The sequence below is a fragment of the Trifolium pratense genome, linkage group LG7, assembly GCF_020283565.1.
Source record: "Trifolium pratense cultivar HEN17-A07 linkage group LG7, ARS_RC_1.1, whole genome shotgun sequence".
In the NCBI taxonomy this organism is placed as follows: domain Eukaryota; kingdom Viridiplantae; phylum Streptophyta; class Magnoliopsida; order Fabales; family Fabaceae; genus Trifolium; species Trifolium pratense.
This window is the reverse complement of record NC_060065.1, coordinates 47,599,371-47,622,315: the sequence shown is the minus strand read 5'-3', so window position 1 is coordinate 47,622,315 and position 22,945 is coordinate 47,599,371. Positions and strand designations below refer to the sequence as shown.

General features: G+C 35.2%; 1 protein-coding gene across 1 annotated transcript; it reads left to right on the top strand.

The window, feature by feature from the left end:
* The first annotated feature begins 17,236 nt into the window (after positions 1-17,236).
* Positions 17,237-20,606, top strand: LOC123896533. Its single transcript, XM_045946908.1, has 2 exons — positions 17,237-17,480; positions 19,443-20,606. Exons 1-2 carry the CDS (start codon positions 17,237-17,239, stop codon positions 20,483-20,485), a joined length of 1,287 nt encoding a protein of 428 aa, XP_045802864.1. The 3' UTR covers positions 20,486-20,606.
* Positions 20,607-22,945: the final 2,339 nt, after the last annotated feature.

Sequence of the window (22,945 nt, the reverse complement as noted above, 5' to 3'; positions counted from 1 at the left end):
ATTTGAAATTTTTTAAACGTAAGGGACCAAATTAAAACATATAATAAACATAAGAGACTAAATATATAGGTAATTAAGCCAGAAAAGTAATTATCTACCATTTTTTTTACTATCAAACCAATCCCTTATAAAAGTTTAAACACTCATGATAATCCTTACGTCATGATAATCTTTCAATTCAACTGTGGATTTTATAAAATTCATAATTATAATAATGTTATTCATAAGTTATACACCATGCACCATTTAAACCACTCTTTCAAGTTAGACATGACCCTAGCTTATTTAGGGCTTCCTTATTTAGCTCCATAACTAATGCACTTTTACATTAATTAGTTAGTATTTTTCCATAGAATATAAGGATGCATGGTTGAGAAAAAAATGAAATAGTCACATCAATCTAATTTATTGGGATAAACATGTTTGATCCCTATAAATATCTCAAATTTTTATTTAGTCGTATAAAATATTTTAGTAAGTTTTGGTCCTCAAATATTTTTTGTTATGATTTTTGGTCCTTGCTTTTTTGTCAAATTGTGTATAAGATTCCAATTTTTTTTTCTTCCAACAGTCATGTTTAGTACATTATATGGATCTCTCTTATAAAAGAATAATTATTTTTACCAATGATTGAATTAAATATGAACTTTTTTAGTTTCTTACGCTTAAAAAACATATGTTTTTAGTCTTTTTGAATTAAACATATGTTTTTTAGTTTTCGATTTTTTTTCAGAGAAAAAAGTTTTGATTTCAGATAAAAACAATTCCATAGTGTTTTTCGATAAAAAGTTTCCGAATTTTTTTTTTTGGAATAAAAAATCCCGGAGTTTTTTTGAAAAACAAGTTCTCAAATATTTTTCGAAAAAAATCCAATTTTTTATGAAAAAAACATTTACGATCATTTCTTAAAAAAAATCGATTTCAGGAAAAAAAAATCCGAAGTTTTTTCAAGAAAAAAATTCCCAATTTTTTCGGGAAAAAATTTCGAGTTAAGTAAAAAAAATCCAGTTTTTTTGTCGGGAAAAAAAGTTCCCCTTTTTTTTTCGGGGAAAGCATTTCCAAAGGTTTCTTTTAAAAATAAAATGTTCGATTTCTGAAAAAATAATTTTGGAGTTTTTTCTTAATAAAATTCCTAATCTTTTTTTGAGAAAAAATATTCAGATTTTATTGTCGGAAAACAAGTTTTCAAAACTTTTTTGGAAAATCATTCTCGATTTTTTTTCTAAAGAAAAAAATTCTAAACTTGGTAAAAAAAATGAAACAATTACATATTGTTTTTTTAATACAAAGTGTGGTTCATAAATACAAACTAGTTCTGAATCAATTATAAATTGAATTGTTTTTCAAAAGTGGTTCAATTCAAAACTGTATTAAATGTTTTAATACTCCTAACATGTATGAGAATGGATATACCATACTACTCCTCATTAGTCAACTCAAAACCTACTCATTCTTATCAGGGATGGACTCAAGGGAGGCAAGCGGGGCTCCAACTTTTTTTTTTTTTGATAAGCGGGGCTCCAACTTTTAATATGTTTAATATGTTTAACTTTTAATATATATGAATGGCTAATGACACTTCTTAATTTACCTACTCTTATTTTAGGTACTTCTAAATAAATTATTGTGACTTTATCTTATAATTTTGAGTTAAATATATTTTTTGTCTTTATAAAATTTAGAGTTTTTAAGTTCTGTCCTTCAAAAAATTTACTTTTAGTCCATATTTGTATTTTATAGCAATTATTTTGAGGACTAAAAGTATTAATTTTTTGTAAAAATATTTGAAAATATGGACTATTCTTACCAAACTACAAGATTTTAGAGGATATTTTCAGTTAAAATTTAATATGACTAAACATAAAAATTCGTTATTTTATAAGAAAAAAAATATATTTAACTCTATTATTTATTATTAAAAAAAGAAATTCAACCTCCGTATGATTGATTTATGGATCCGTCCCTAATTCTTATCCTGCCTATTTATTCTCTATAGATGAATTAATAATCTCGTACACAGACTGCCCCTTAAAATTAGGTGAACCGATAGAGGCAGGTAGAAGATTGGAGTCCAATAGAAAAGTGGTTGAAGCTCAATTGTCAAATGACCTACAATGTTGTCAATAAAATTGATTAACTTCACATGCATGTATTATGTAATTTATTGTTGAAAGCGTTACGTACGTTATTAATCTCTTGATTTTATTCTTTTTACGTGTAGTGCTTATCAAAAAGTTAATGCTTCTTCTAAACATGGGTAGGAAAAGTAATGATAATAATTCTACAGATGCTGACACAGTGACATTACGTAACGAAATTTATTGGTGAAGAATTTTTCACAGAGAAACAAAGTAATTGACTCCATTATAATACAATCTTTTATCTATAAAAAAAAATTAATAATAAATAATTGACTCCATTTTTATCATTACTAATGTTTTGTGATAAATAGAATAATGCAACATTTATTGAGTCCAACTATTAGTATTTGAAAACTATTCAAAACTATAGTATTAATAGAGGTTAAAAGGAGAGAAAATGAAGAGGATCCTATAACTCGTATTTTTGTGGTAAGATTGAACGAGAGTAGGAGTTTGTGTGCAGAGATAGGATGTAAGATTTTTAGTACTCCATATAAGAGTATATATATATACACCATATGTTTTATATTATAACGAAGAAAAAAAATATATTTATTAAGAAAAGTAAAATATAATTAATAATTTGACATATAATTTTTTCTGTTTTCCTTAAAATAATGTCAACATGTGAATAAATGCAAGATGGACACATAAAATAATGGTTATTATTTTAACATGTCAATAGCTTGTTTGTGGGATGAGTAAAGGAGTGACAAGATAAAATGGACACTCTTCATAAAAAAAAAAAACATAAAATGGACATATCATCATAGTTAACAACAATTTAACATTTTGGACCATTTTGACAAAATACAACAAACTGTTGCTCACAATTATGTACCGAAGTGTCCACCTTTTAATTTTTTTTAAATGACTGATAATATTATATAGAGAAATGATATGTTGACAACTATTTTTGGACAACTTATGGGCAACCTTAATTTCATGTAAAGTCTTTTTAATTTTTTTAATAATTTTTTAATTGTTTTTGGGTTGTGTGTCAATATCCAGATTCCTTTCTATTATACTTCCTTCGGTCCTTATTATAAGAAAAGTTTGTTTTTTAGATTCGTAGAATATTTGATGTATCTAGACATAATTTTATAAGGATATCAAATTACCCATAAACAAGAACAGGAACAATGTGTGAGTGTTTTTGTAAACAAACATAAGGATATCAAATTACCCATAAAAAGGAATAAGTATTTACTTTTGAAAATAATGTGTCTTAAATAGCCGCTACCTGAAAAAGGACAACTTTAATTAATCTTAGATTTAAAATTGAGTAATTGAAATGGGTCTTGTTAACATGTGCCCTTAAGATATACTCCCTCCGTCCCAAAATATAAGCAAAAAGTGGTCAACCAAAGTGGATGTATTTGGTTAAAAATTTAGTCCAAATACATTCATTTTGGTTGACCAATTTTTGCTTATATTTTGGGACGGAGGGAGTAGCAAAATAGAAATTCAACATTTAATGATACAAGAAATTTAATACTTCAAAAGTCAAAATGCACAAATTAACATTTAATAATTTCTATTTTTGCTTCCTTAACATGTGTCTTGAGGGCATATGTTAACATTCTCCAATTGAAATTTAGAAGGTCAAAATCAAACATTTATAAAACTTAGTGAGTTGAAAACATGAATTAACCAATCGTTAGTTGGTTCAGTGGTGATTGGCGCCGAACTTATAGGGAAAATTACGGTCCGATCCCCCGCAACTGCGATCGGAAGGGGATTATAACCACTTAATGCTAGAACTGACCTCCGAGCCAGATTAAATTGGTGGTGAAAGAAAAAAAAAATTTAAAACTTAGGACCTAAAATTAAACAATTGTAAAATTTTGAAGTACAAAACTATATTTAAACCTTAATAATCTTAATAAACCTTGTCAAAAATAAATGAATCTTAATATTGATTTTTTTTTTTTGAATAAATCTTAATATTGATAACATTCTTAGTTCTTATGATGATCATAATCATGCTAACTATCACTATCTAAAATACAACTTGCGTAAGGAACTTCTTAACTACCTAGCTACTATCAACTACCGGTATCACTGTCGGATTGCTTATTCAATTTTATTATCTCATCGAAAATATTATGTACACATAAATTGAATATTCAATTATTGAACAAGTATACAAAAATACAAGACTTTGGTCTAAAGAAAGTGTACAATGGTGTTGAATGAGTGTTGAATGATTAGAGTGGGGTGTTGAATGAGTGTTGAATGATGTGGAGGAGAGAGGTGTTGAAAGAATTCAACATAGTTGAAAAGTACATGTGCAGGACACATGGCGCATTTTGATTGGTTGTTTGAGTTTTTACTTGATTCATTTGATTTAGTCTTTTTTAGTGAAATGGATCCTAATAATCATTTCACCACCCAAAATTCTTCTAAATATCCCAACAATTATCAAAATCCCAACAATTATAAAAAAAACCCTCGATATTTACTTATTTAACAATAAGAAATTTGGGGTTAGTTAGGTAAAATTTATTAAATGATGTGCACCCATTTGCTAATTTACACACAAACAATTATAAATATATACAACCATAATAAACACAAGGCAACCTAGGAAAAAGAAGAAAAAATAAAAAGACAACCTAGAAAAAAAAAGAAAAGACAACTTCAGAAAATAACTAAATTTTCTAGTATAAAATAACTAAATGTCAAGGGTTTTTTGTCCAAAGTGAAAAGATGCGCTTTGCTAATTTACACCTTAATGTTTTTAGTTGGTTGTAAATTAGCAACCTCATATCCGTTAATCTTGATCTATTTAAAAAACATATCAAACGATTTTAGATTTTTATACAATTCAACATAGATGATCTATACGATATAAGTTTTCAATCCGACGGTGGATTTTGTAAAATTTGTATTCGTTAAAGCATTATTGAGCGGTGTAACATTACTCAAATTTTTATAAAAATTCAAAATCGTTTGATATTTTTTCTGATAATTAACTTCAATTGAACGTATAACAAACTTTTATAAACCGTTGAATTTCAATAGTCTGAATACATAACTACATTTTTTTGAATTAAACGAGATGACAGAAAACATGTTTCCCTCCTAACTTCTAATTGTCCCGCCTAATGCCCACTGTCTAATTAATCTCATGTGCAAAAGTCCAACCACTCAATTCCAATTTTTTTTAGGAAAATGTTAAATAGTGCATTCGGTGCACTGGTTAAACATATAAATAAGAAAATTTTGTCTTAAAACTTGTGCATTCAATGCATTGAAAGTATAAAAAGTTATTTTTATCAATATTAACTTTATGTTTTATTTCTATTTTGAGTATGCTTAACAAGTGCACCGGGTGCACTGACTTTTTTTAATATAAATTTTCACTTCTATTTCATCTTTTCCAAAAAATAATAAAACTCTTTTCATTCAATTTTGAGCAAGGTTATCAAAATCGGACCGGACCGGCCGGTTGGACCGTGAACCGGTCATGAAAAGGGTTCGGTTTTGAGCAAAAAACAGATAGGAAACCGACCGGCAAAAAAACGCATGAACCAGGGTCGAACCGGGTCGAAAGGATTAAATATATATATGTGTCTAATAATTTTAAATGAGAAAAGTAGAAAAATATTTTATTTGTGATTAATATTGATCTAAATGAAAGAAAAGTTTGACTTAGTTATTCTTAGAAATGAGTATTGGGCCTAACCCATCCTTACAAAACCGGTTTGTAAGATGAGGATTGTCACACCCCCTCACGCCCAGCACTATTGGGCTTGGTGCGTGGATATAAACGGTAGGTGGCCTGATAGCGAAAACCTGATAACAGGTGGTCCAACGGATCGTGGAGAGGCTCTGATAGCATCTTAGAAATGAGTATTGGGTCTAACTCATCCTTACAAAACCGGCTTATAAGGTGATGATTGCCTCTAGTATATAAACACTTTGTCAGACCATCTTTCAACTGATGTGGGACTCTTAACGGTTATAACCACAACTTCCTATTAACTTTATTTACGTTTTTATTAATATGAATTCAGTTACATATTCTGCTTTAATTTAGTGAGTTAAGCAAAGAATTGGAACGTACCCTTTATTATAGTAACAATTTCTTAGGCCTTAACTATTGCTTTTAAAAACGGTTATATAGCACATGGTGTATATATATCTTCTCAATATAATCTTTGAAATAGGTGGGCTAACTGATACATTGCTATCTAATTTTGTGAAAAAGGGTTTTACGTACGAAAAGATATATACAAAATCACACAAATAAGCAAATATATGGTATATAATGAAATCATGACCTAGAAGATGACTTAAAAGAGAGTGAGAGAGATACTTTTTTTAAGGAAGTTGGTAACACCGGTGATTAGAATTATTTTTACATGAAGAAAATGCACAATACTTTTGAATTTCATTACAAATTGGGGTAGAAAACTTTTCAAAGGAAAAGAGAAAAAAGAAAGAAGAAAGGAAGTGAGAACAGAGTATAAAATGTTGTTTAGTATAATACTAAACAGCATTCTATACTCTGTTCTTTCTTCCTTTCTAGTTTGTTTTTTCGTTTTTTCTTTGAAAATTTTTATACCACAATTTGTAATGGAATTCAAAAGCATCATGCATTTTTTTCGTGGAAAAACAATTCTAGTCACTGGTGTTACTGACTTCCTTAAAAAAATTATCTCTCTCACTCACTCTCTTCTAAGTCATCTTCTAGGTCATGGTTTAATTATATCTCATGTTGTTTACTTGAGTGATTATGCAATTTTTGTGAAAAAATACTTAGAGTTCAACCAAATGTGTAAAACTTTATTTTCTTCCTAGAGCAAATAATTGTGAATCTGCTACTCAACGATAAAAATATAGTAATATTTTCTTTCTATATATCTTTTCGTGTGTAACACTTTTTTTCACAAAACTAGATAGCAATATGTATCATTTAGAACACTTATTTCAGGGATTAAGTATAAAGATATTTTTTTAGTCACAGTTGTTGTATGACCAATTATATGGTTTTCTTAAATTGACTATACAAATGTTAATTAATTACGACATTTTTTACATTGTTTTATAGTATTGACTATACAAATGTAAATAATTCTCAAGACATACCATAATAATATGTTACTTAAAACACATGTAATTAAGCATGCATATATATATTTTTAAAAGGAGTATATTTATATTGTTTATGTCCCTGCATGAATGTGGTTGTTTATATTTATATTGCAGGGACATAGACAATATAAATTAACAATATATATTGTTTAAGTTCAAAGGAGTATATTTTTTTTCTACAAAACCATAGACAATATAGTTGTTGATTATGATAAAGGAAAATTAACAAGCTATCTAGATGCCGTTTTCATTGTGGTGAATTACCAAATATTATATAAAAAAATATAAAAAAAATATTTTAAAAAAAAAATTATAGTTCTATGACCAAGTGGTGGTTCTATGCATGTTTAGGGTGTGTGTCCGATCACACATGTCTAAGCTCCACTTTATAGCAAGCATGTGTTACTACTTATATAAAGAAGGAAAAAAAATAGGGTAAAATGTTCAAACTTCATGTATAAACCATAGATGAAATTAATATTTCTTAATTTTCATCAATTGCACATATTGATTCATTAATTGATGTTGAATTTGGAACAAATACCGGCATACATGGTAGTCATGATGACTAATGCATATCAACCTGGTGATGATCATATCATGTTGATTCCTATGTTAGAAATCTAATAACATACCGTATTTTTAGTGAATATAACTAAATATTTCACGGAAAAACCACGTATAAACAAGGAAGAAAAACGGTTAAGTTCGGCAAAATTATTATGTTTAGCAACATAGCTTTAGCTTTTGATGATACATGTTCATACGTAATTTGCTTCCTTTAAACATACATAATTACTTCAAATCCTTAATTTCTATCATCCATACGCATTCTAATTATGTTCATCAAATCACACTACCTAATCTACGGAATACAAAATTTTTATTTGACGTCGCCTCAAATTGTCGTAAAAATTGGACCTAATCACAATAATAAATCACATATTTATATAAAGTAATAATAATGAAATTAAGAATAGATATGGTAGAACTTATCTTTCTGGATTTAGTCAACAGCAACATAACCAACCATGAACTTTCAAACCAACCATGAATGACCTGCAAAATAGTGAACTATGGAACAATACCTGAGGCGTGATGATCGCACTGTCCTTAAGGATTTATCCGCCGCATAGACGCAAATCCCCCAGGATTCAACATGTCCTTCCCGGATATGAATCATATCCGAGGTGACAGAACTGACAAGATATTACTATTCTCCGGTGATGTAATCCAGGAAGATAACTCAATTGTACCTGAAAGAGGAAAAATTATTTTCTCAATTTAATAGTGGAGTTTAAAAACATAAGGAAGAAGTAAGTCCCCTTTTTATTTTCTCGTCCCACACAATCATATCTCTCTATATAATATACTCATGCTCTATTAAATAGTACCAAACATAACCTCCAATCCTAATAACTAGGATTAAAAACCAAGTAAATAGAAATTAAATAAAACGTGTACTATGTTATGACTTGGTCTAAAAGTAATCATTATACAATAATTAACTTTAAAATAAATTACTTAGTTAAAATATACAACAATCCCCCACAATTTATTTTAAAGTACAAGAGTTCTCAAAATCATTTCCTAGATTAACATCGTTGATGTAATGCATCAAACTGGTGTAGCAAGCTATATGAACCAGTGTTAGACTGATAGTACTTAACACACAGTAACATTGGTGTAGCAAGCTATATGAACCAATGAAACTTTGCGTATGTTAGTGGTCTATCAATCGCATTACATCCCCACATTTCTTGTTGTTGCCGCTGTGTTGCGCGAATAGGCCGTGCGCGTGCCTGGTTTTCATGAGTGCTCTAGAGACCCGCCACGGTCTCATGCAAGCGGCCCCACTTGACACTCATATAGGTGATTCCATCTAGTGTATGCTACAACCATACACCACCCATAAGGGCTTATGGTAACCATTAAAAGCCTTTAAAGCTTACCCCTCAAATTAATTTTAATTTAGCACTTCTCATAGCCCTTATCATAACACATAGAAATTGGACAAAATAATTTTAGTGCTAACATAACTAACAAGTAACTTGTTTTTACCCATATGAACCTTCTTCATGGGATCTCCAATCACAAAGGTTGGGTTCCCGTTACTTGTCGTTTTCCAGTGGCATATTCATTCCTATCAATTTTCTTCCCAGGGGTTAAGTCAACGGATCCGATCAATTCACTAATATTGACTAAGACGTCTCAAAGTCAATCAATCTCATATTTTCATAAGTTTATAAAATAAACTCGATTTTCACAATAAGTTTATACAAGTATACTTAGATGGCTACTAAGCGACAACTTATTCATCAATAAAATAAATCTACTTATAGATTTATCTCACTGGTTCATCTCCAATTATAAATTTATTATATAAATCTACTTAGAATGCTTTCTAAGCGACAACGTCTCTATCACAATGTATGTGTCTCTAAGAATTTCTCAATTTATTATCAATAATATAATAATTATGTAATAAGAATTTTCCACGATAAAATAAAATATCTCAACCATGACATACCAAAATAAATTCTCACAATATACATGTTAGATAGTGATTTCAAGGTATGTGCATATAGCAAGTATATACAGTAATAGACAAATTAATCCATAAAATTAGAAATCTAATTTCACCAAAAATTATCACTCTTGAGCACATACACATCATTATATATTCATACACAGCTATCACAAATTTCACTCAAGTCATGTGATAATTCTCAATATATCATGTTCTCAATTTAGATCTTATTTTGGCAGAATAATATAATTATTAGAATCACAAGAGAAAACTTAGCCAATATCAATTCAGCATCAATTTAAATTATTGAAGTCTCATGACTTATAACACTATAACGTATAGACAAAAGCCAAAAATTAATAATAAAATGAAATAATGATAATCATCACACAAGATACATTGGTAAAAAACTTCAGCAGCACATCAATATATTAGGCATGTATATATCTATAAATTTTGTTGTCAAAGTCTCTATCAAATAGGGAGTCTTTCTTATATCTTTCTCACTAACTCACAAACACAAAATTAATAATAATTGAAACTTGTTCTCCGTTGTAACATATAAAAGGACCAATACTTATTTATGCAAGTTGCATAATTTCTCATTCTGAATTTTTTTACTATTCTCATGAAAGTTTGTAGACAATAACCATTTTTATCGGTACTAGTACACACACAATAGCTCATAAAAAATTGTGACAATCAAATTAAAATATTAAACATAATTGCAATCACTTACTTGGTTGTTTTACCACATTCTCTCATATGAAGCTAAATGAGTTCGTTCAATTCCTTCAATACACATGACGCCCTTTTTTTCTTTGAGTGCACTTCTCGTGTATGAACAACATCACCGTTTGTAACATAAACTCACCTCCTCATTTCATTAAAATTAGTCCTCAGTCCAGATGAATGCTACCTCGATAGAAACTAGCAATTTAGGGTTTAATTAATAAAAAGATAAATCCTTAAGATTGTCGTAAAAATTGGACCTAATCACAATAATAAATCACATATTTATATAAAGTAATAATAATGAAATTAAGAATAGATATGGTAGAACTTATCTTTCTGGATTTAGTCAACAGCAACATAACCAACCATGAACTTTCAAACCAACCATGAATGACCTGCAAAATAGTGAACTATGGAACAATACCTGAGGCGTGCTGATCGCACTGTCCTTAAGGATTTATCCGCCGCATAGACGCAAATCCCCCAGGATTCAACATGTCCTTCCCGGATATGAATCATATCCGAGGTGACAGAACTGACAAGATATTACTATTCTCCGGTGATGTAATCCAGGAAGATAACTCAATTGTACGTGAAAGAGGAAAAATTATTTTCTCAATTTAATAGTGGAGTTTAAAAACATAAGGAAGAAGTAAGTCCCCTTTTTTTTCTCGTCCCACACAATCATATCTCTCTATATAATATACTCATGCTCTATTAAATATTACCAAACATAACCTCCAATCCTAATAACTAGGATTAAAAACCAAGTAAATAGAAATTAAATAAAACGTGTACTATGTTATGACTTGGTCTAAAAGTAATCATTATACAATAATTAACTTTAAAATAAATTACTTAGTTAAAATATACAACAAATTACACATGTATCTCCTTTATAAATTAAAAATTGAATGTTTGTGACTACTCAAGTAATTTGCACTAAATTTTAAAAGCGTCGAAGGAGTTAAAACACATACTCAATTTCATATGAAACCTAACTAATTTGGTGACTCATATGAACATGTATACACATTTTAACACACATGCTTGACATGGAAAAAATGCTCTGAAAACTCTCTGCCAATTTTCTTTTACTTTTTTTTTTAAATCGGGTATCCTCTACGCGTAACTGCAGAGACTAATCCCTCGAGCCTTGTGAGACCCAAATGGGTGGCAAACTCTCCCTAAGAATTTTAACACTGCTGCATGCCAAAATTTATATTTTATGGACCATTATTTTAAGTCAAACTTTTTGGATACTGATTTTATATTTATTGTAATTTTGGTTTCAACTCATGCATTTTACCATAAAAATTGTGAACTTTTTGCATAAAAAATAAGATAAAGTGATATGTTAATTTATACTTCATTAGTTTGCAATTTTAGCACCAGATTTCAAACATTTTTTGTTGAAGCGATAGGTTTCAGACGGTTTTTTTTTTAAAGAGGCTAAAATAATATATTGATAAAAAGGTGTACCAATTACCTTCCAAGATTACAAAGAAGGAGAAAACCTCAAGGAAGTAGGAAAAATCAAGGAAACAATAAGAGATTTATTTTTGCTACCCTATCAGTTACTCGCGCGTCCTATACGTTTTTCATTTTATCTTTCCGCTACTTAAATAGCGAACGTTATAATGGTAGATTGTTATTGGGGGTGTCGACTACCAGGGGCGTCTCCGAGTTTTAGGAGGCTCTGTGCAAAATATAAAAGTGGCCCCTTAATAAAAAAAATTAAAAAAATTATCGATTTAAATTGCATGTAATATAAAAAAACATTCTTGTAAACATATAAATTTTCAATATTAAATCTTACATTAAATTAAATGGAACAAGAAATACAAAATAATTATCTTTGAATATAACGTCAAAAAGGAACATCATAATCTAAGATTAAATTTTATGCAAAGATTAAAATGGACTAGAACTATATTTACGAGTATAGATAACTAATATATTGATACTCATGATATTTATGAACATTAACAATATATAACTATTATTTTATAGCCTAAAAATTAATCTATTAATATACATCTGATATTTTATAGGTATAAATAATATATAAGTAATACTATTGGACCTCAAAATTTTGAGTTGAGGCCCTCAAAATTTTGAGGCCCTAAGCCGTCGCACACCTCGCACATGCATGCGAGCCTCCTCTGTCGACTACCTAAGTAACGGACGAAAATATTTTGATAGTAATTTTGTAGGAAGCACGAGAAATGAAATAGGATGGCAAAAGTAAACATCAAACAAGAAACAACAGTAGTACTCAAAGGCCGACAAACATAAAAACAGACAGAAAGACATAGGCCCAATTAACCAAAACAGCTAAGTGAACTCCTTTAAAAACTAGAAAACACCCATTTAAAAAATTTCAAATATTGACTCATCCTACATCAGATTATCTCATCAAGAAACTACTTAATTATTATAATAAATAAATATTGTATACATGTGTAATGTTAATATATAAAGACATATAGCATATCATCATATGGGCAAAAGTTATCAGGCATAAGTGTTTTCCTTATGCATGGTGCATAAGGCAGGACTCTAATCCCCTACGCATGTGCGCATCGTTACTTCCACGCGCCATTCCATTTTAGCCTTTGATTCTTGATCAAGCAATCTTAGTGCTTCCACCCTCCTGATCAAGCATGAGTCGTCTGATTAATCAAACATCCCAGATCATCCCCCTGTTTTATTTGTTTGTTGTTGCGCTTGGCCTTCTTGTGGGTTGGGCCTGTATTCTTTCATGCTACATGCACCTCTCCTGCTTACTTTATGCACCCTTGTGATGTTATTTGTTTATTTATTTATTATCTTATTTATTTAATTTAAACCAAAAAATCAAAAAATGATAAAAACCTACAAAACAAAGTGTAATTAAATAATTTGGATTTAAAATGGGACCGACGGGTTTACATCCGCTAAACCCTCGAATGACCGAATGTTGGTCGTGCGCTTTGTTTACCGGTTGTTTGTCTTCCGCAAATAAAATTAATAAATAAAATTGGATTAAAAAGGGGACCGACGGGTTTACATCCGCTCAACCCTCGAATAATCGAACGATAAAGCTAGACAAACTAATATTAATCCTATTTGGTATTTTCGGAATCTCATCCTATTTGGTATGTTAAATGGTTTCAAGATATTATACACTGAAACCATTAGTATTGTTAAATGGTTTTATATAAATACTAAGGTGAGAGAAACATATATATATATATATATATATATATATATATATATATATATATATATATATATATATATATATATATATATATATATATATATATATATATATACTGTTTATGCAATATTATTCTGAAAATAATTATGCTGCTTAAATGGTTTTAGAGAGTTAAACAGTGAAACCATTTGTATTGTAAAATAGTTTTATGTGTTTACTGAAACCAATATTGTGTTTTTATGGTTTTAAAAATCTTGGAAACCATTATGCTGGTTAAATGGTTTCAGATAGTTATACACTGAAACCATTTGTATTGTAAAATGGTTTTACACTAAATGTTTAATGATTTTAAATACTGATTATTACTGAAACCATAAGTACGGTTTAATGGTTTTGATAGTTTTCTATGTGAAACTAAAAAAATTGTCTAATGGTTTTGTAATAAAATAAAGGCTTAAATGCAGTTTTATCCCTTTATTTTGAATAAATCGGAATTTTACCCCCCTATTTAACTAAAACGGTAATTAATTTTTCTATGTGACTCCAAATTTAGTGGAGTTTGATTATGTGGAAAGTTAACTCGATTAAGGTCATTTTGGTACCAGTTTAGAGAATTATTGATCAAAATTGAGTTACCAAAATTGAGGTATCAGTTTGCTTATGAGCCTCAACTTCAAAGCTTCGCACATAACTCAATTTTTATCAATAATTCACCAAACTGGTACCAAATTGATCGTAATCGAGTTAGCTTTCCATAGAATCAAACTCCACTAAATTTGGAGTTACATAGAGAGATTAATTACCGTTTTAGTGAAATAGGGGGTAAAATTCCAAATTTATTCAAAATATGGGGTAAAACTGCATTTAAGCCTAAAACAAAAAACCAATGGTTTCGTCGAATGATTTATGTTAATTGTGATAAATGAAACCATAATTACAGTACATGTTTTAGTATATAATTTTAAATTAAAATATGACTATATAATCATCCAACACAATTAATTGAAAATAGATTCTTATAATATGTACTTCAAAGGAACAAAAGTTATATTATTTAATTGGAAATTGGGGGCGCGTTAGAAATTTGGGAGATGCGCTAGAAATCTGGAGGAGGAAAAAAAACTGGGGGTCGCGCTAGAAATCTGGGGGAGGAAAAAAACTGGGGGGGGGGGGGGGGGGGGGGGGGGCGCTCGTAAGAAATCTAGGAGAAAAAGAAAAATAATTGAGGGGTGCGCTAAGCAAATGGGGGGCGTGCGAGTAATGAGGTAGCATATGGGGGCACGCAAAGTAAATAGGGGCGCGCGAGTAATGGGGTATCATATGGGGTGCATGGAGTAAATGGAGAGTGGGTTGAGTAATTTTCATTACTTATGCATTGTACATAAGTTTGACTTATGCACCATAACCAGACTCATCATCTAGTTGGATCAATTATAAATGTTAATTAATATTATTATGCCTGTTTTCTTATTCCGATTTCCACTTTCCTTTGAGTTGAAACTTGAAATACATTACAATTGAAATTTTCCTTCAATAAATCTATGTGGTTTGTATAGGTGTTGAAATATCAATTCAAAATTTAATTCAATTGAGCAATTTTCACAAAAAGACATCCAAACACATTCAAAAATATTCGATTTTTTGATAGGATTACGATTTTTATTTGAATCGGTTTGAATTTGAACACCCCTATATAATATTTTTCTTTATTTTCTTTCTTTCTTCTTCTTTTCTATATTCATGTGTGTTTGATCTTAATATATATTTTCATGGGGCTTGCTTCCTTGGCAAGCTTCCTTTGCTTAAAAAATATATATATTCATGTGTGTTTATTGGAAAATGATAATTAGAATATTAAAGAACTAGTTGAAAAATTAAATAAGATAAAAAAAACTTTTGAAATTTGTGTAATTCATTTTGTAAAAATATATAAAAAAAAAAAACACACTTTTAAATTTTTTTTAAAATTTTTTTTAATTAGTGTCTGATCGACACCATTTAGCATTACTGTTGTTTATTTATATCAACAATGACATAAAATGAGCTGTAGACCCAGCACAAGTAATTGGTCCAACCTAAGATAGAGACATTTGTTTTTGCAAAAGTAAAGATAAATTTTTTCAACAAAAATATAAAATAAAGAAGCGACAGGTGAACAACATGTTTATGGCTATTGCAAATCGTGTATCTCAAAAAACTCGTGCCTTTTATCAAGAAAAAGAAAAACTATATTCAACAAAGAAAAAAGAAAAAGAAAAACTCATGCACCACTTATGCTGATCGTACCTGGTGATCAGAATAGATTGATGGCCGGTCCGTTGAGCAAGCGTCCACACCGAAGGGGGGGTTTGTACCTGCAGGTGCTCCGATGCCTAAGTCAGCAAAGTGAACAGAGAGATACAAAAGAAGAGAGAGAAAGAAAGTGTAGAATGGTTTTTAATACCTGGCTCTCCTGTATAGGAGAGCTTATATAGTGCCCCCAGCGCTGGGCCAAAGGTTGGTCTATTGGGCCGGGATAATCGGCCCAATAGACTCAACTGCCAAGATAGTCCCCGTATCGTAGGGGAAGGCCGTTATTTGCCTCTATCTTGGTTGGAGCCGTTCCGCTATTCGCGGGTAAGGGATAGGCTCCGTGACAGCTGTGGCTGGATAAGGGAGCACGTGCTAAACGTGCTGCTTAGCTGTTAAGCTACGGTGAACGGATCAACATGCGCGGGTATATGAGCACGTGCTAAACGTGCTGCTTACCCATTATGTCGAGCAGGGCACGTCATTGGCTGACGTGTCGGGGAAGTCTCCCCTTAGTGGGCTGTGCCCCAAATGTCGGGCATAAGTGATTGGGCCAGCTCTTGGCCCAGTCCAGAACAGGAGCCCCCCAAGTCGTTGCTCCTAGGCGTAGGAGTAATGACTTAAGATTCAGGCCCGCATGTCGAGGAGATGTTTTCCCCGGCAATCCTAGGAGGAGTTTATAATACATTGATTATGCTTGTTGCTTGTTTGCGCGAGGAGCGCAACTGTACGTTGCTCGTAAATTCCTCCTTGGCACGACGAGGAGAGTTATCAAAAAGGGGGAAGCTTCCCTTTGCTCGTGACGCGTGCCAGGATGTTCGTGGAGGAAATTACGGGGAAGGGATTTTGCCTTTGAAAGTCATTTGCTTTTACGTTCCTCGACGGTTTGTCGAGGAAGTGTTGTGTTAATTGCATCTTGTTGATGCTGCCTGTTTTTACGGGCACGTTTGCTTATGAAGTTTGCCTTAACTGCCCGTGATTTTCGCCTGCTCGCGGAGTCGAGGAGACATTTGCGCTGGGGATAACGATAAGTCCCTCGGGAATCGTATCGTCTGTTTGATGGGAAATGAAAAGACAGACGTTTCGTCTGCTGCTGCCATGTGTCACCTTTATTAAAAAGTGCAATTATGACTTGGGGAAATGTGATCGTTGCTTCGTTTTACGAGGAGGCTTGTGGATCGTTGGATCGATTCGTCCTTTGGTTTTCTCATGAGATTCAATCAGGGCCGCTTAATGGCTTTTGATCGTGACCGTTGGATTTTATCAACGGTGGAGGATGGAAAGGGCGTATCTTTTTGTGATGCAGGTGCAGGGTTTGGAGAGTCTATAAATAGGGGGAAGAAAGGTCATTTGCAACTTTTCCCTTCTTCGCCTCTTTGTTTCCTCTGCACTTGTTGCTGCTTGCTTTTTGCTTTTCGAAGGTTCAGAGTTTACCAAAGCTTCTACTTTTTTGTGCTTCAAGTCTTCCTTCAAACAGGTAATGTGTTCTACTCTGTTTTGATTTCCAAATTTATGCCTTTTGATTTGTGTTTTTGCTTTGAGTGCATTCAGATTTAGAGCCAATCTTTGGGTTATTTTGGGTTTATGTTCTGTTTTGGGTTTTTTGTGACCCATTTTTCACTATGTTTGGTGGTTCTAAACCTTTTAGTTTAGTGTGATTTAGTGTTTAGTTGTGTGGTAGGATTACTGTTAAACGATGATTTTGTATCATGATTTAGGCTTTCCCCTTTTCCGTTTCTTCGTTGTGATGAAGTTTTTCTGGAAAAATGATGAGTATTGATGAACCGCGATGGGTTTTCTGGGAAACAGGGGTAGATAGTGATGAATTTCTGGAAAATGGTGATGAACACCATGAAGATGATGAACAACATTCATAGATTTCATAGATTTCTGGAATTCTATGTTTTTTGTCGGGGAGGGGAATGTTGTTTCCTCTCCCCGTTTATTGTAGCAAAAAGCTAGGTTAGTTGACCCTTATGTCGGGGAGCTTCTCCCCGTTTTTGCCTTCGCGAATATTTAAGTGTCTTTGCGAATTGTATGAATGTCGGGGACCTTCTCCCCGTTATGTCGTTGAGAATATCTATTTGAAGAAAACTCTTTGTCGGGGAGCCTCTCCCCGTTTTTAGGGGACCTTCTCCCCGTTATTTCGCTGGGAAATTTGGTAGATACATGAGTTTGTAAAAAACTCTTTGTCGGGGAGCCTCTCCCCGTTTTTAGGCTTTGTAAAATAGTTCTCCCCGCTTCCTCTGTTTTGCTTTAGTTTGCCATTTTGATAAGGGCTTATGGTCGGGGACAGCGTCCTCGCCCTATCCTACGCCCTTTCACTTGATCTGCGGTGAAAGGGTGGATTTGATTATTGTCGAATTCACTGTCTTTTCGCTGCTTTTCAGGTTTTCAAAATGTCAGATACAGAGGAAATGACGGGGAGCCAAGCAACGTCAAAACATAAGCTGGTCGATACCATAACGGATCCAGTGCTGGCCTGGGTTGCGCCCGAGCCTCGGGGCATTGCTTCAACGATCACTGCCCAGGATCCCCGGCTTTTTACTATCGTCGAGGAGGCTGGTGCGGTCAACTGGGAGGTTCACGCACCCGCGGAAGGGGAGCGGATTTGTTCGTCGTACACTGGATGTAGCTTCACTATGTACGAGATGGCGTTTAAGGAGCTGGGATTTCGGCTGCCCTTCAACGATCTTGAAGCCGGGATTTTTGGCCGGCTAAAAGTGGCTCCTTCCCAGCTTCATCCGAACTCGTTGGCGTTCATCCGGGCGTATGAGATCCTTTGTCGGTATCTGGAGGTGGAAGCTACTGTTGCCTTATTTTTCTACATCTTCCAAATCCAACGGCAGAAAGTCGGGGACCGGCAGGGTTGGATTTCCTTGAAGCACCAGTCGAGCAAAATTTTTAAGATGTTTGTCGAGTCTGCTCGGGGTTTCAAGGAGAGGTATTATGTGGTGAAGCCAACGACAGAGTTTGCTATGGACTCTCTGCACGTGGAGAGGCCTGTATTTCTCGAGGATGGGACTCCTCGGTTGGACGAGGAAGGGGAACAAGTGATGGAGTGGGTTCTCCGATTCCCATTGTCGTGGTCGTCGGAGCACTTCGATTTGCGGACCGACGAGTATCTGACTGCTGCCGAGGATCTTACCTCGGCCGAAATGGCAGGCTTTGAGAAGCTTAAGGCCTATGTGGACGGCTTTAAGCCGTGTAAGGTCGTGACTAGTTTGGGGGAGGTTGCTTTGGATAAGCACGGTAGACCGAGGATCGAACCTCGTTTCGTTAATACCAGATTATTATTGTCGTGCAAGACTGTTGCAGCTGAGAACACTTTGCTGGGTATCTACTTTGATTCCTGCCCGTTTTTTACTTTTTTATTGTTCAGCACTTTTGATGTTTTGAATTTCTCCCCGTATTTCTGACCACGTTTCTAACTTTGCAGGTAGAATGGCTGATCTTGCCTCCGAGCTGATGAGGATAGCTGCTGAGCAAAAGGGGGAGAAATCAAAGAAAAAGGCGAGGAGGGCCAAGCCAACCATTTTGATGGGCGATCAGGGTGCTTCGGGGAGCGTCTCCCAATCTTCCCCGGTAGGCAGTTCAGCTGGGACCCCGGGTGGTCGTTCGAAGAGGCAGCGGGAGGAGCAGATGACGCCTATCGTCGACTTGTCAGAGGGGGACGGTGGCTTCGTTCTCCCCGCATGTTTGAGCGACCAGAAATACTTTGATAAGAATCCCCTCCAGGTGCCCGCTTCAGAGAAGGCTTTTATACTGGCCGCTTCTGCATCTGCCCGACAGAAGCAGCTTAATGAGGATGTTGCTGCTGTCATCCGTCTGGCGGAGACAGCCTTGGTGCTCAATGAAGGGGGACCAACTCTCGAGGCTGAGAAGCTGGCCGCTAAAAACAGGAAGCTGGAGGCTGAGATTGCTCTGTTGGAAAATGATCTGCTCGACCTTAGGAGCAAGCAGGAAAATTATTTCAAGAATATGGAGGAGGCCCGACTTACCGCTGAGCAGCTGGAGAAGACGAATAAGGTGCTCGAGGACCTGAAAGTCAGCAGTGCCGAGCAGAGGGGTAAGCTGATGGAAGAAGTGGCTATGTTGCAAGCCAAGTGTGCCCCTCTTGAGGATGAGAAGGAGGAAACTCTCAAGTTTGTAACTCGAGGAGACTTGGTGAAGGAAATCAAAAGGCAAGGGGGCTTGATGTTGGCGAGTATGGTGCACGGGTGGAAGAATGCGATCGCCCAACTCAGGGTTGTGAATGCCGAGCATGGCTTGATTACTGATGGCATTCACAAGCTCAAACGGGTTGAGAACGGGCAGATTGTTATTCCTGAAGAGTATAAGCAAATGGAGCTCGAGGAGGAAAAGTTGGATGAAGAGGCGGTTGATGATGAGGACGAGGAGGATGAGGAAGTCGAAGAGGAAGTTGTCGGGGAGGAGAGGGCACCGGAGGGCAACCCAGAGGGTCATGATGAAAGCTCCTGATCCTCCCCGGTGTTTTATTTGGGCCTGCGCGCCAATGACTTGTACTTTATTCGTCTTTTTTGCTTCATGACAATTTATTTTTGGGGGCCTGCGTGCCCGACTATGTAATATTTGACAAATGGGTTTTTAATGCCCGGTAATTTATAATATTGATGCTCGTTCTTTAATCCTGCTCGTCAATTTTATTCTCCTCGTGTGTATGTTTATGTTATTGCTCTTTGTTTTTGCTAAGTTATGCCTGTTTGTAATATGCATGTCTTTATGCTTGCTCGTTTTTAACTTAACAAATTTTTGGTTTTGGTGTTTGTGTATTTGCTCGACATTGTTAAATGCCTGCGCGACAAAACCTTTTTCTTTATTTGCAAGTTTTTTGTTGCGAGCGCGTTTCGTCGAGGAGGTCGTCCTCGGATTTAACTTAGAAAGTTTAGGGAACTAACTAAGCGCCTAGAGTTGTTTTCTGAGGCTAATACGGAGACCGACACGTTGTTGTGCCCGTCCCCGCGGCTTGAACTTCCCATCGCGAGCTGGGCGTTAAGCCTTGGCACGAAAGACGAGGAGCTTGTCTTAAAGGTCATCCTTGTCGGGGAGATGCTATGCCCTTCCTGAGCCAAAGTATCTCCTTTTCAATAATTGGATCGAGCACGTGTGCCCGCGTGCTCTCCGTTGTCTTTCTGTCGGGCTCGTTGCTTGAGGATCCGAGCAGCCTCTTTTGAGAGTATGTATTTTAGTTCGGCAATAACTTAGCTGTAATATTGTTTTAGTTTTTGGGCGTTCCAAGGTCGAGGAAGTTTCTTTCCTCGAAGATCCTCGAGATAATACGCGCCATTTTCTGTTTTGTCAATGACGCGATATGGTCCTTCCCAGTTGGCCGCCAATTTACCATCCTGGGAGTCCTTAGCGTTTCGTCTTAAGACGAGGCTGCCCACTTCGAATTCTCTTTTGATGACTTTGACGTCATGTCGGGCAGCTATTTTTTGTTTAAGGGTGGCTTCCCGAAGGGATGCCCCCGTGCGGATCTCTTCGACGAGATCAAGCTCTTCACGGAGAGCTTCGTCGTTCATTTCTTCTTCGAGCGGTTGCTCGGTTCGGCGAGACGGCTCGCCCACCTCCACGGGGATGACTGCTTCTGTTCCATATACCATTCTAAATGGAGTCTCCCCGGTTGTGGAGTGTGGTGTTGTTCGATAGGCCCAAAGGACGCTTTCGAGCTCCTCGACCCATTTCTTTTTGTTCTGGTCCAATCTTCGTCTTAGGCCGCGCAGGATTACTCTGTTGGCGGCCTCGGCTTGCCCGTTAGTTTGGGGATGTTCCACGGAAGTGAAATGTTGCTTGGTCCCCAGGGCAGCGAGGAAGTCTTGGAATCCTTTGTCCGTGAATTGTGTCCCGTTGTCCGTGACGATGGCTTGTGGTATCCCAAACCGGCAGAGTACGTCGCGTTTGAAGAAACGGAGTATCCTGAATGACGTTATGTCGGAGAGAGGTTCAGCCTCTACCCATTTGGTGAAGTAGTCCACGGCGACTATTAGAAATTTATTTTGGTGAAGTCCCTTTGTGAAGGGGCCAAGTATGTCCATGCCCCACCAAGCGAAGGGCCATGGTGACGACAAAGATTTGAGTTCGTGGGGAGGAGCCAGGTGCATGTCCCCATGTCGTTGACATTTGTCGCATTTCTTCACATGGTCCTTTGCGTCTTGCTGCATGGTGGGCCAGTAGTATCCTGCTCGGAGGGCTTTTCTGGCCAGCGATCTTCCTCCCAGGTGCTGGGCGTTGATCCCCTCGTGTACCTCGCGCAGGATGTAGTCGACTGTTTCCTCGTCGACACATTTAAGGAGTGGGATTGAGAATCCTCTTCTATATAACTTTCCGTCGAGGACGACATAAGCGCATGCTCGACGTCTAATTATTGCTGCCTCTTTCTGATCGTCAGGGAGGGTTCCATTCGCGAGGAAATTGTATACGGGGGTCATCCAGCAGTTTTGGTCGCCAATGACATTTATGTCGAGGACGTTGCTCGCCTTCTCGATGCTTGGTCGGGGGAGTACTTCCTGAATGACGGATTTGTTTCCGCCTTTCTTTTTTGTGCTCGCCAGTTTGGACAGGATGTCTGCCCGTTTGTTGTGCTCGCGTGGAACGTGTTGCACTTCCACGGACTGGAACTTGGTGATTCTTTCCTTCACTAATGCTAAATACTCGGAGAGGTTATCATTTTTGGCTTGATATTCTCCTAATACTTGTGAGGCAACAAGTTGTGAATCTGTGAAGATTTTAATTTCTTTTGCCTCCATGTCCTCGGCCAACCGTAGCCCTGCTAGGAAGGCTTCGTATTCTGCTTGGTTATTTGATGTCGGGAAGGATAGTGCTAGGGATACTTCAATGATGATCCCATTTTCGTTTTCCAGGATAATTCCTGCTCCTGCTCCCGTGGAGCTTGACGCTCCGTCGACGAATATTGTCCATTTG

What these genes read in the sequence shown, in the direction of transcription:
- LOC123896533 (XM_045946908.1), top strand. Translation starts at nt 17,237, where the DNA reads ATGGCTTTTGATCGTGACCGTTGGATTTTATCAACGGTGGAGGATGGA. An exon ending in TCAAGTCTTCCTTCAAACAG is followed by an intron (nt 17,481 to 19,442) that starts GTAATGTGTTCT and finishes CTAACTTTGCAG; the next exon opens with GTAGAATGGCTGATCTTGCC.